Source organism: Ornithorhynchus anatinus, chromosome 16 (genome assembly GCF_004115215.2).
Source record: "Ornithorhynchus anatinus isolate Pmale09 chromosome 16, mOrnAna1.pri.v4, whole genome shotgun sequence".
NCBI classification, from domain to species: Eukaryota; Metazoa; Chordata; class Mammalia; order Monotremata; family Ornithorhynchidae; genus Ornithorhynchus; species Ornithorhynchus anatinus.
The window spans coordinates 32,238,099-32,251,513 of NC_041743.1; the positions used below are offsets into that span (position 1 = coordinate 32,238,099).

Genomic DNA, 13,415 nt, shown 5'->3' on the forward strand with positions numbered 1-13,415 from the left:
TTGAAGTAGAAAGGTAATCTGGATGGGGCTTTTGCCCTTTGATCAGGGAGCACCTACTGGGCACAAAGGACTGTACCCAGTGCTTTGGAGAGCACAGAGAAGGTATGACACACTGTCCCTGACCTTAAGCAGCCAACAGTCTGGTACCTAGAGTAAGGAAGACCAATTGTGCCCTCCCCCCCCTCCCAAGAGCCTCCTCTGGCTCCCAGCTAATCCTGTTTGCAGAATTGCTTAACATTCCTCCAGTTCTCTGTTTAATTTCAGAGGGCAAGACCAACCCAGGTTAGTGGTTTCATCATTTCAAGGGCTGGCTCTCCCGTCAGTTAGTTCTGCGACTTGCCTGCGGCTCACGCCCAGGTGACGTGGGCTTCCACAGACTCCCAACACAAACATTACTGGTATTATCACTGATTATATTACTGAGCATCACGGGCCAGGAAGTGAAACGGATCGCAGCAGGGGCTGCCCAGGAAAAGCTAAAGTTCATCCCTGCTCTAAATCCCCCTGAACTTTCCCTCCAACTCTCTAGATGCTCATCCGGAGTGAAACAGCGCCATCTTCCGTTTGCTATAGAATATGACACGTGCCGCCCAGTGCTTATTTCGGTCGGGTGATGATGCCTAGAATGCAGGCATATTCAGGCGACAAGCGTTGTATGTTTTTTACAACCCTCCTCCTATATGGGTGGCCATTTTATTCAGTGTTCTGGCACCTTTTTGCAAAGCCGGTATGGTTAAAAATCAATCCTGGAAACAGTGAAAGCCAAAACTATTTAAATCCCACCACAAATAGGAAGTCTCTAGGGTCCAATATGAGGAGCTGCCCCAACAATGCACTAGCGGGAGTCATTGTGTAAGAAGGGAACTGCTTGCTTTATCCACGGGGAGAGGAAAATCTGCCCTTGCCCTTTACTACTATCATACGAATAAGAAAAAGCTGTCTAAAGAATGTAGTTTCTCCTTTTGCTAAAGATAGAACAGAAGAATTTATGCTGAAGGCCTTTTTTTTGGTTTTTTCAGAAAAATCTAGCCCCAAAATAAGTGGAAGGCAATACTTTCTTAGAATAGGGTAGTATTTTCAGCTGTGATTTCTCTGCGTGAAAGAATAGTACAGGAACAAAATGAGAGAAAGATCATGGGCCAGGGAAAGAGCGAAAGAATGGAAGTCAGGAAATGTAGGTTCTAGACATGGGTCCACAGCATCCCCAGGGGGCCAGAAAGAGTTAACATACAGGCTTTGCTCTCTGGAAATCTCTTGCTCTGACTCTAGGGGAGTCAGAGCCTTTAGAAGATTCTTCTCATTGATATTATGGCTTTAATAACTCGGGGAGTTGATATCTCCCTGGTAACAAGCAACGATCGATTCCTGGTATGTGTTATGGTGTTGGCTGGCAGTGACCTTCTCGGGGGATCCTCAGAAAGCAGGAGCTGTGGAGATGAGAGAAGTCACACCTCTGGACTGGGTTGCTCTGCCTTTTGTCTCCCCAGGTCCCCTGGAGCACGTTCACCTGTCGCTTCCCTTCGTCACGACCAAGAACAAGGAGGTCAATGCCACTGCTGTGCTGTGGCCCAGTCACGTGGGCACCCTCACCTACGTGTGGTGGTATGGGAACAACACAGAGGTGGGTCGCTCTTTCAGGCACTGCATCCCCCCAACGTCTTCTCCCAGAGGGAATGAAAGCCGTGTGCAAAATTGCAAGTCAGCCTCCTCCCTTCCCACCTCAAACAGTTCCCCCTTTCACTGTCTTGGTTAGTTCTGTGGGGAATCAACGAGGACCATGCTCCACAGAGAGATGTTCTGTGGGATAGAATAAGGGTCATGTCACCTGGGTAGCTGTTCCAGGAGCTTGTTTTAGCTGGATTGGGTTCAGCTTGTGGGGAAGAGGAACCCACCCCCCCAGTCTCCCCACCTGGCTCCCTAAACTCTGATGGAACATCAGGACTCTAACAATGATAATAATAATTATGGTAATTATGGGAGTCAGAGGAACTGGGTTGTAAATCCAACTCTGCCACAAACCTGCTGTTTGACCTTGGGCAAGTCACTTAACTTCTCTCTGCCTCAGTTCCCTCATCTGCAAAATGGGGATTCAATACCTGTTCTCCCTCCTACATAGACTATGAACCCCATGTGGAACCTGATTATCTTGTATCTATTCCAGAGCTTAGAACAGTTCTTGGCACATAGTAAGCACTTAAAAATGTGATTATTATTGTCACATTATTATTATTACTATTGATAATGGTATTTGTTTAATGTTTATTATGTATCAAGCACTGTTCCAAGTGCTTGGGCAAGTACAGTTCAGTAGTGTTGGTAGACATGTTCCCTGCCCACAAAGAGCTTACAGTCTAGAGGGGTAATTTGGGAATGCAGTTCTTCGGACAAAATATATTTTTGTAAAATTGCAAATCCTGTGCTCCAGAGTCACGTTTTTTCCTTTAGCTAGAAGGATATTGTTGAAGAGTCACAGGAGGTAACCATCAGTTGGAGTCTCATTAGATTTCCCGCCTTACTCTCAGGCATCCACCTTCATATGATTAAACCAAAACAAAGTTCTCGTTTTCCCTCGTAAACTCTGTATTCAAATGTGGCCCATTACCCCTCACTAGGGGATGAGAAATGGAATTCCAATTAGCTGGTATAGTACATTGAGAGTACAAAAAAAAAAAAATGTCTGGAAAACTTTCTCCTCTTGTCTTTTCTAAAAGAGTTTAGAAAAATCCAAAAATGCATTTTGAGCCTTTACTTGTCGCTAAACAAATTTTGGCTTTACTATTGAATCAGCCAACAGAAGAAAGGGCTCAAAAGAAATGCCTGTGAGGAGTCCGGAGAAATCTGGAAATAATAATTCTTTATTCCTTGACTCTTGCATATGATCCTTTGGCTATTTTGAATCTTTAATAATCTAGAAGTTTAAGTACTTTCCATATGCCAAGCACTATACTAAGCTCTAGAATAGATACAAGATGACCAGGGTGTCTTTCTCCAGACTAAGATGTTCAGTTGTGATTCAAGGTTTGATTAGGATTCTCATATACTTCCAGATTCTCAAGGTACACATTTCTCTATGCCTCGAATGGTGCTTTTGGGATCTCACTTCCAAGACCAAAAATGAGACAAGAACACATGGGAACAGCGTGGCCTAGTGAATAGAGCATAGGCCTGGAGTCCAAGGACCTGGATTCTAATTCCTTCTCCATCACTTGTCTTTTGTGTCATCTTGGGCAAGTCACTTAACTTGTCTGTGCCTCAGTTTTGTCATCTGTAGCTCCTATTCTCTCTACTCAGACCGTTAGCTCCATGTGGGACAGGGACCGTGTCCAACTTAAATATCTTGTTACCACCCAGGATTTAGTACAATAACTTGGCTCATAGTAAGGTCCTAACAAATGCCATAATTACTATTCAATTGGGCTGGAAGTCCCCGTTAGATAGGGCAGTCTACTCTTCCTCTTCCCTCTCCTTTTGTGGTTAGCAGAAAAGACTGTGATCCCTTCAATCCAGTGCAATCAGATTATGTTTTCACCCTGTTCCCTCACTTCCCTTGTGTGTTTACAGCCACTGATCACCCTGGAAGGCAGCATATCTTTTAAATTCACTGCCGAAGGGATGAACACCATCACAGTGCAAGTTTCGGCAGGCAACACCATTCTTCAGGACACAAAGACCATTGCAGTGTACGGTGAGCCCTTTTCTCTTCTTGATAGATTCACCCCAATTAAAAGGTGGGTCAACATTTTTTTCTACACACACAGATAAATGGTATTTTTGCCCTTCTTACTGTCAAGTGGCATAGAGAGGTTTACTTATTACCTGAAAATAGTTGTCTTTAACCAGCATCTTATTTTCAAAGGTTTGCATAAAATTGGACTTTTGTTATGTCACTTAATCATCATTTTTAACACTGGGAAAATTACAGGTTGAGTTCTAGCCACTGCCTCTAATACCTCAAAAAGATAAGCCAGAGGTCAGGCTTGTCTTAAAAAAGAGCAAAGTGGAGCGTACCCCAGTGTTCAGCAGGGCTGGTTAATGAATCCTTCAGTCAACTTCAGTATCTATGCACAACAGTGCTGAGAGGACCCCAATGTTATCATCATTTTCTTTGACCTGTGACTTTCCCCTACTCCATCCTTTTGATTTTAACAAGGAAAGGGCCAGGGAGAGGTGCATGCACTCTGGGTCTCCATGGAGACACTGGGTGTGGTAACCATTTCCTCAGAATTTTGTTTCATATCTGTTTTAGCCAAGGAGACAGCTTCAAAACCCAATTAAAACAATCCATACCTGAAGCAGTGAGTTGGGATGAATTGCTCATCTATCTAGGAGTAGGAGAATGATAATTTTTTTAAGTGCCAGAGGAGTAAAATACACTCCATTCAGGACTTGGGAAGTACAACTTGTGCTTCTGAAACTTGCCTGACTCATCTCCTTTTGTGCAGTGCACAAGAGTAGACCACCAGACAAAACGGAAATTGACAAATAAAAATGGTAAAAAGTGCATTTTAAACTTTAAAATTCCTCATTTTGTGAGGACCACATATATATAGGGTCACAAATTTATTCTTGAGATGATTTAAAAACGCCCTGAAAAATGACAGGTACATGATTTCCAATATGTTTTAGAGATTCATCTTAAAGGCTGGTTCTGGCTAGATTCCAGGGCCCTCCCCACCCAGGCCCACCCAATTTCAGTCTGGCCAGGCCACGTATTGGCTCTTGTGGCTTAGGGGAGCCTCTTTGGGAATAGAGGAAGTTCTTTGCATATGCTAATCAATTAAACTAGGGGTCTGCTCTAATAAATTCATATGAACATAATCTAGTGATGTTCACATCGTGCAGGAGCCCCCACAAAAACCATTTGTCCCAAGTAAATGAGGCACTTATCATAGCCCTGCCTGCAAGATTTTGTCTAGGTATATTTCAGGGCAAAAACTCACTTTTAAATATAAAATACAACCATGAAGGTAGGTCATCTATATAAATTCCTGAAAAAAAAAACACATCATGGCACTTGACTCTATTTCTAGAGAAAGAATGGGTATAAATTTTCATTTCCCCATCCCTGCATGCTACTATTCAACATATCAAAGAATTATGGAACGGCATCACTTCTGCTGGAGTGAGGCTTTTTCATACACGCGATTTGAATTTTCACCTAGACAAACTCCTTTCCTGTTACATGAGTTGTCAGCAATTTGTCAAAAAAAAAAAAAGTAGGGGGGAGAATTGACTTCAGCTAGTTACTTGGAAGAGAGCTCAGAGGAAAGTTCCATATTGCTAGCATTTACTGAGCTACTCATTATGGGCAGGGACTGTCTCTATCTGTTGCCGAATGGTAATTCCAAGTGCTTAGTACAGTGCTCTGCACATAGTAAGTGCTCAATAAATACTAATGAATGAATGAATTAATTAATATGCAATTCATTATTCTTTATCAGAGCTAAGGTAACGATAATCACATAGGTGATTAGTGGCATATAATGGAGTCAATCTCTGAAAAATACTTATCTGAAGTAGTGTAACAACCAGCAATAGGCGCCCCATAATGGAAACGAAGCCAAAGCCTGTTTTGGAAACACTTATATACTGTTCAAAAATGTACAAGTAGTCTTTTTCCTCTTTGAATGCATAATAATTACCCGAAGGTCTGTTAGCCCCTTTAAACACAAATCTTTATTTTCCACCCTTGGGTTTTTAAGCAAAATCATACAGTGTAATTCACGTCCACATCCTGAAAGTTTAATAGAGGAAAAGCAGTACTGAACATGAATAAACTACCCCTGTTGTAAAATGTTTCTGTGATTTACAATCTGTCAATGGAGGACCGTACTCTAGAGAGGGGACACATGAACCGAGTCATTCATGGGAATTCTTCTGTCGTATTCCTAGAGGAGTTTCAGTCTCTCCGCTTATCATTTTCTCCAAACTTGGATGAGTACAACCCCGATATCCCTGAATGGAGGCGTGATATCAGTAGAGTCATCAAAAGAGCCTTGATTGAGGTAAGTGATGGAGTGACTATTTCAGGTTCGCTCTCCAATCTCGTGTCCTGCCTCTCAGCTCCCGGTAGACGTCTAGGATGAACGAATAAGTGATTTTCCTGTGGGCCTCCTGGGCATAGCATAGATTTCACCCTTGGGACTCTTCTCCTGCCTGCAGTTTTCCCATTTTGTCCATGGTTGAGGATTATCAATGATGTAATAGCTTCAGGGTTACCTAATCAATCGGTCAACCCATCAGTGATACTTAAAAAGTATCTGGTTTGGTTGGAGTTGGAAAGTGGGGCAGCACTATAGCGCAGTGAACTTAGGGGACAACAAATTGGCAGCCTCCTGTTTTCAAGGAGGGATGGTTTTTACTGCCTGGGAATATAAGAACACTGCCCACTGAGTTTGGATGCAACACCCCTCTACCAATTAAATGACAGTGTAAGATAAGAATTTAGCAATTTTCTTTTGGGAACTGGCTAATTGGCTGCCAGAGTTATTTATAAGGCTTAATGTTCCCCCATGTGCTGGAAAAAGCAGGATTCTTGGCCTTTCTTCCTGTGCCTCAGTGTCTCCACTAGGCAGAATCTAAAATGGTAAGAACTGATATGCATTGATAGGCAGAACAGGGGGCAGCAGTAGCTGGTCACTGTTGATGAGATGGGCAGTGAGCCCTGACCATTCAGCAGTGAGTTCTGAAGTCCCTCATCAGCTCACAGCTGTCCCTTGCCCTGCCCTCACCCCACAGACTGCTGGTGTCCAGCCCTTTTGTGGACTCCTTTCATCTAAACAGGGTAGCCAGATGGCAGTGCCGCGTCAAGGGGCAAACTCTTTGTCTCCTTCCAAGCTGGCAAGGTGTCCCAATCGTTTCTCACTCCCAATCGTTTCTCACTGAAGCCAAAGAATAATCGAGTTAACGAGACCATAGACTGCTGTGAAATGAGGAGGTGGGGGGAGGACCATAGGGAGAGAGGCTGACCAGCCAATGTCAGTCCTAGGGAGCCCACATAGCCCTCCTCCCTCTCTGTCTCTCATCTCCACTTGAGCTGGTTTCAGTCTTGAGCACAGTCTGCCCTGGCATTTTGTGCCAACCATTAGTGTTCTGCAGGGTGGGTGAGAATTAAGGAACCAGCCTGCCTCTCCCCCCACCAGCTGTCCCACCAGAAGAATCACAATTTCTATTCTGCCTCTTCTCCCCTGTTCTCCATAGCTGGCTCTCCTCTGATTGGTGAGGACGACCAGTCCAGCCACACCCCCCGACTCTCCGGGTACTGTAGGGTATCTGCAGGCTGATCTAGGGGATAGCTCCAATCTTGATGGTCATTAATCAGGCTGATCTGCCCCAAAATCATCAAGACAACCTCTCTGACTATTAATTCCCAGGCTTACCTTATTATGTCTCTCTAAAGAACAGAAGTTGTGAGCCCCAGCCTTCACCAGATGTAAAGAAAACTGGAAGTTTCTGCTAATTATTATTCTTAGATTCCAAAACCTCTGAGTTGGCTGAATTTAGTGACAGCAAGACAGGTTAAGCTGCCCACAGAACTTGTGGAGTGACAATTAACCCTATACCATCATTTAGTGACTTCATTAAGAAGTGATCGTTGCAGGGCAATACATAGTCCCCAAGTGATGGGAAAGAGTTACTGAACATCCCCAAATGCTGAATTTCTAACTGGCTCCATTTTACTCATCTGGCAGGTTCTGGTCCATTATCACCTCGGTTATCTCTTTCACGAACCCATCCCGCATCTCACTAAAGCAAACTTACTCTGTTGCTCCCAAGCAAAGCATTGAACTATACCTCACTTTCTGCTCTCCTACTTCCAATCTCTTGCTCATCCCCTTCCCCTCTGCAATGTACTATGTGCTCTTTCTCCTTTCAAAGCCCTTCCCCCAGAAGGGCATCTCCTCCAGGAGCCCTTCCCCAACTAACGTCCACCTCTCCTGTCATGCCACCCTTAGCCTTTATGTGAAAGCTGGTTGATTCTATTTATCTTTATAGTCTCTCATTTTGGGGGTTATATTTCCGTTATGCTTTGGGGGTTATGTTTATGTTATGTTATGTTATATCAGCCTTTCTCCCCCTCGTTAGTTTGTAAGCTTCTTGGGGACAGAGACTGGGTCTTTATTTCTATTGTACATTCCCAAGCAACCAATACAGTCCCTACATTCAGTAGGTGCTCTCCCTTCCCTTTAGACTGTGAGCCCCATTTGGGACAGTACAGACTGTTTGATCAGATTGTAGCTACCCAGTACTTGACCCAGTACTTAGCACATAGTAAATAATAATAATTATGGTACTTATTAAGCGCTTACTACGTACCAAGCACTATTCTAAGCACTGGGGTGGGTGCAAACTAAAGTTAATGTCTGTAATAAATAGTAGTAGTAGTAGTATGTGCTCAACAAATATTAAGAATGATTGAATGAATGAAGGATTATCACTGCTGTAGATTATTCATGGCAGCTTTCTCTGACATGTCACCATGCTGGGGCCCCTGCAGTCTACCATAGTGACTCTCTCTCTCTCTCGACCCATTAGCCTGGATTTGTCGCTTTCCTCTCCCATTCACTCAACTTTGACCCAAACCACCTCCCCCGACTTTATATCACCTGTCCACTGGCTCCTGACCATTGCCCTAGATGACCCATAGTTGACTGCATTCGAGTTCCCATTTTGGAGCCCTCTCGCTCCCGGTAAGGTGGTACTCTTTCCCGTGCACCCACACGTTACTCCGTGTTTGGTTGTCTGTATTTCTCCTTCAGGCCACCGGCATCTCTAGCCAACACATCCTAGTGGCGGTGCTTCCGGGCCTACCGACATCGGCCGAGCTCTTCATTTTACCCTACCAGGATGCCTCTGGAGAAAACAGAAAATCAGCAGAGGATCTGGAACAGGTGAGTGTACATCAGGATTCTATCATGGGAGAATTTCAGTTTTTTCTCTTCATCTGCCTCCAGCTGCTCCCTCGTATAGTCTGTGGTCCCTGCACCAGCACTGATGTAGAGGATGGTGCTGGATAAAATGTCCAGTTTATCGGATGCAGTTGTGGAAACCTTGTCCAGAACGTTAAGGACCGGGAGACAGAAGATGCCTGGGAAAAGCCATTTTGAGTTAGGCCAAAGAGGTCTTTAGCAATGAACCTGACTGTGCTCCCCTGTGGAGGGGGCAGGTACATCTCTCTGCTGGTTTGAATGGGAATATGGAAGAAGGAGGGGAGGGAATGTGGGAGGCTGGGAGGGACTATCTCTTCCCCCCAACACTGCGGACATTGGCCCCCTTCAGAAATGATGACACACAACTTGTCCATGTACCATCATGGAGTGTGGCCCAGGGTACTTCTAGCAGCCTTGTATTCCTAAAGAGTCTTCCAATGCAGAAGTCACTGGGTTCCCAGTATCAACTACTATTCACAACACACTGGAGGAGCACTTCCAGTAGCTGAGGAGGTCCCAGTCTCTCCAACAGTGATGCTGTCCCAGAACTTGGTTTAACTGGAGTCTCTGGAGAAAATATGGAGGCAGGAGGAGGAGAAGATGATGAGAAAATATGATGTTGTCTCCCTCCTGAGACAGTATGTTTGTTTTCCACCTACTAAGACCATATCCAGCCTCTGGGTCGATGGGTGAAAAATAAGTACTCCCTCAGGCCCTACCTAGACCCTTTTCCTTTCCCCTCTGACACTCCCAGCTCTTCATTTTACTTTACCTAACCAGCAGTTTTTTCCCATGATTTTTTTAGGCCGTTGAAATGGCTTGAAAACCTGTTTGAGCAGCCAAATTAGCAAAACCCTGCATTATCAGGTGACCCACCTCCTTACACAGATCCTGATTTCACCTCCATAGCCTTTTCCTCTCTTGACAAAATACTCACCTCTATAATTTCCTCCCTGGGCAAGTAATAAAAACCAGAGCTGCAATTTAGAGGACAGTGGAATCCCCCCCCCCCTTCCTTCCTATGCTGACGCTGCTGTAGCAGTGTGTAACCTATCATTTTCCCACTGACCTCATTCACCTCTGGCACTCTGTTCCATATTGTATTCTACAGATTATTACAAATACATCATTTTAGAGGGTACCTTTTTGTTATAACGTACAGGAAGAGTTAGGCACTGCCAACAGCCTTTTATTTTTTTTTTAATATCAGAAGGTGCAGATTTCTAGAGCTCCACAACAGAACATAATAATAATTATTGTGGTATTTGGTAAGACAAATATGTGCTAAGCACTGTACTAAGTGGTGGGGTGGATACAAGCAAATCAGGTTGTTCACAGTCCCTCTCCCACATGGGGCTCACAGTCTTAATCCCCATTTTATAGGCGAGGGAACTGAATCTCACAGAAGTAAAGTGCCCAAGGTCACACAGCAGGCAAGTGGCGGCACCGGGATGAGAACCCATGACCTTCTAACTCCCAGGCCCTTGATCAGTCCTCTGGGAATTACTACCCAGCTTCTTACTGAGGCCAAACACTAGTCTTTAAAGTAGTGGAAATGCCTCTGAACAAGTATTTATTCATTCAGTCAGTCATGTTCATTCATTCATTTAATAGTATTTATTGAGTGCTTACTGTGTGCAGAGCACTGTACTAAGCGCTTGGAAAGAACAATACAGAAAATAAAGAGAGACAATCCCTGACCACAGTGGGCTCACAGTCTAGAGGTGGGGAGACAGACATCAACATAAGTAAACAGGCATCAATATAAATAAATAGAATTATAGATATATGCATATATCCATAAATGCTGAGGTGGGGGAAAAGGGGGAAGAGCAAAGGGAGCAAGTCAGAGTGACATGAAAGGGAAGGCCTCTTGGAGGAGGTGAGCCTTCAGTCCCTACTTTAAACGGGGGTAAAGTAATTGTCTGGCAGATTTGAGGAGAGAGGGCGTTTCCGACCGGTGGTAGGATGTGGTCCAGGGGTTGGCGGGGAGGCAGGCGAGATCGAGGCACGGTGAGAAGATTAGCACCAGAGGAGGTGTGTGAGGGCTGAGATGTAGAAGGAGACAGGGAGGTGAGGTGGGGGGGGCGGGGGCAATATGATGGAGAGCTTTAAAGCCAATATTGAGGAGTTTTTGTTTGATACGGAGGTGGATAGGCAACTACTGGAGACTTTTGAGGGGGGGTGACATTCCCTGAACATTTCTATAGAAAGATAATACGGGCAACGGAGTGAAGTGGGGAGAGACAGGAGGTCAGGAGGTCAGAAAGGAGGCTGATGCAATAATCTAGGCAGAATAGGATGATTGATTATACTAACGTGGTAGTGGTTTGGATGGAGAGGAAAGGGCAGATCTTGGCAATGTTGTGAAGGTGAGACCGACAGGATTTGGTGATGGATTGGATATGTGGGTTGAATGAGAGAATAATGATAATAATAACGATAATTGTTGGCATTGGTTTAAGCATTTACTATATGCCAAGCACTGTACTAAGCACCTGGGTTGATAAAAATAGGTGCAAATTGGACAATCGCTGACCCACACAGGGCTTACAAACTGAATAGGAGGAAGAACAGGTATTTCCTCCTCATTTTACAGAAGAGGAAACTGAGGTAAAGAATAATAATATTAATAATTGTGGTATTGCTTACTGTGTGTACTCAGTGCTAGAGTAGATACAAGGTAATCAGTACCACATGGTACTAACATTTAAATAGGAGGGAGAACAGGTATCGAATCCCCATTTTGCAGAAGAAGAAACTGAGCTATTGGGAAGCTAAGTGACTTGCCCAAGGTCACACAGCAGTTAAGTGGCAGAGTTGGGATTAAAACCCAGGTCCTCTGATTTCCAGGGCAGTGCTCTTTCCACTAGGTCACATTGCTTCACTATATAACCAGTTATCTCAGGAAAAAAAAATAAAACCCTTCACCTCTTCTCCTTTCTCTCCTTTGCTTCAGTCAATCAATCAGTAGTACTTACTCTCTTCAGAGCACTGTACTAAGCACCTGGGAGAGTACAGTAGAGCTAGTAGACACAATTTCTGCACATTGTTTGAGACTGTATTTCACACTGTGCTATAAAACATTTATTTAAAAAGCTTAGAATCTCTTTCCTTTTGGCCATCAAATATGTTTTAGCAATATCTGCTTTTTTGGGTGAGATGTGTCAAAAACAAGAACCTCCTGCCTTCTCTCCTCCTATAGTGTGTTTCCTTCTCTGTCTTTCTCTCCTTCTGATTCTTAGACTATTTTGGCAGGGCTTCCCAAAGATTGTTAGCAGCCTGTCTGGATCTGACATCTCATCAAGTCTATGTCCTGCTTCATTTCATCTCTTTAGAAGTGCTCACATAACCAAAGGAGCTCTGATAATGGTCTAATCTGCTCTCTCAATGGCCAAACCATTTTTCTCTCCCTTTTTCCATGCTATCTCCTGTTTGTTTCTATTCTGGAGAAGCGAGTGTGCACAGAATGTATATTTAATAACTCCCGGAATGCTGTGAACCTTAGCTGAATATCATTACACAGTTTTGTAAGTATAAAAGCAAACAGGTTACAGTCTAGGCAGCTTAGTTGCCTAGCCAAGTATATGTAAACATCAGTCTGCTTCCCAGGAGTAGGCAACCAAATAAATGCTAAATCAAACACCCGAGAAACAATGACTGGAAACTTAATCCGTGGCTCATCTATACCCAGGTATGAATACAGCCTGATGAAAATAGATGACATTGACACAAGGCTGCCATCTCACCAGCCAACCTCTCATCATCATTTCCACAAAGAGTGGTTTGAGTTAAGGTGGGGATTGGTGAGTTTGGATGTCACGGAAATCAAAACTGGTGCCAGCTCATTCCTCCTTGTAGGAAGAGTAAATACAGCTACAGAATTCCAACCCACTTCTTGGTGTGGAAGGAATCAAGCGTCTCAGCCCTACCCAGCCCTAGAGAGTGGCCGAGCTCAGGGAGGCGAGCTGGTAGTGGAGCTGGAAGCTTCAGCGCTTGTGTTGCCACGGTTCCCATGAAAGCAGAGAAACTGGCTCAACTCTGAGTGATTTTTATCTGTGAAATAAATTGAAAATTCTTCCCAGTGAGATACACTTAACCCCGTTACCAAGCTGAGGCCAGCTGGGTTAATCAAGTAACCTGCTACCTGGAATGATTCCACTGGTCTACATTCCACAGGCTCAGGGGTCAACAGAAAGGGCTCTCTCCTGCAGCCTGCCGTTCTGGGGACCAAGGAGTCAGATGCTCAGACACAGCTTTCCCTCCGGCTTCAACTCTTGCAGGCTGCCGATAGTCCCCCAAGAGAAGAGAAGGTGTAGATCAGAAGGTTCCCAGGATTGCGGGTAATTATGTTGGCAGTACCCTAACAAGGTGTCTCTTTGCCCCTCTTTCTTCAAATATGGGTGTGAAGCTATGTAAGAACCTGTGTAGAAGAAGATAAGCTCAGGCAAACTGACCAAAACAGGACCCTGATCACAATGTATC

General features: G+C 44.3%; 1 protein-coding gene across 1 annotated transcript in view; it reads left to right on the top strand.

The window, feature by feature from the left end:
- Positions 1-13,415, top strand: part of SORCS1 (sortilin related VPS10 domain containing receptor 1) — a gene marked incomplete at its 5' end in the record, with an annotated part of 364,626 nt that overhangs the window by 329,579 nt on the left and 21,632 nt on the right. The window contains 4 exons of the mRNA XM_029080271.2: positions 1,488-1,621; positions 3,562-3,685; positions 5,893-6,005; positions 8,760-8,891. Coding sequence (XP_028936104.1) covers positions 1,488-1,621; positions 3,562-3,685; positions 5,893-6,005; positions 8,760-8,891 — 503 coding nt within the window. The remainder of the gene's footprint in view (positions 1-1,487; positions 1,622-3,561; positions 3,686-5,892; positions 6,006-8,759; positions 8,892-13,415) is intronic.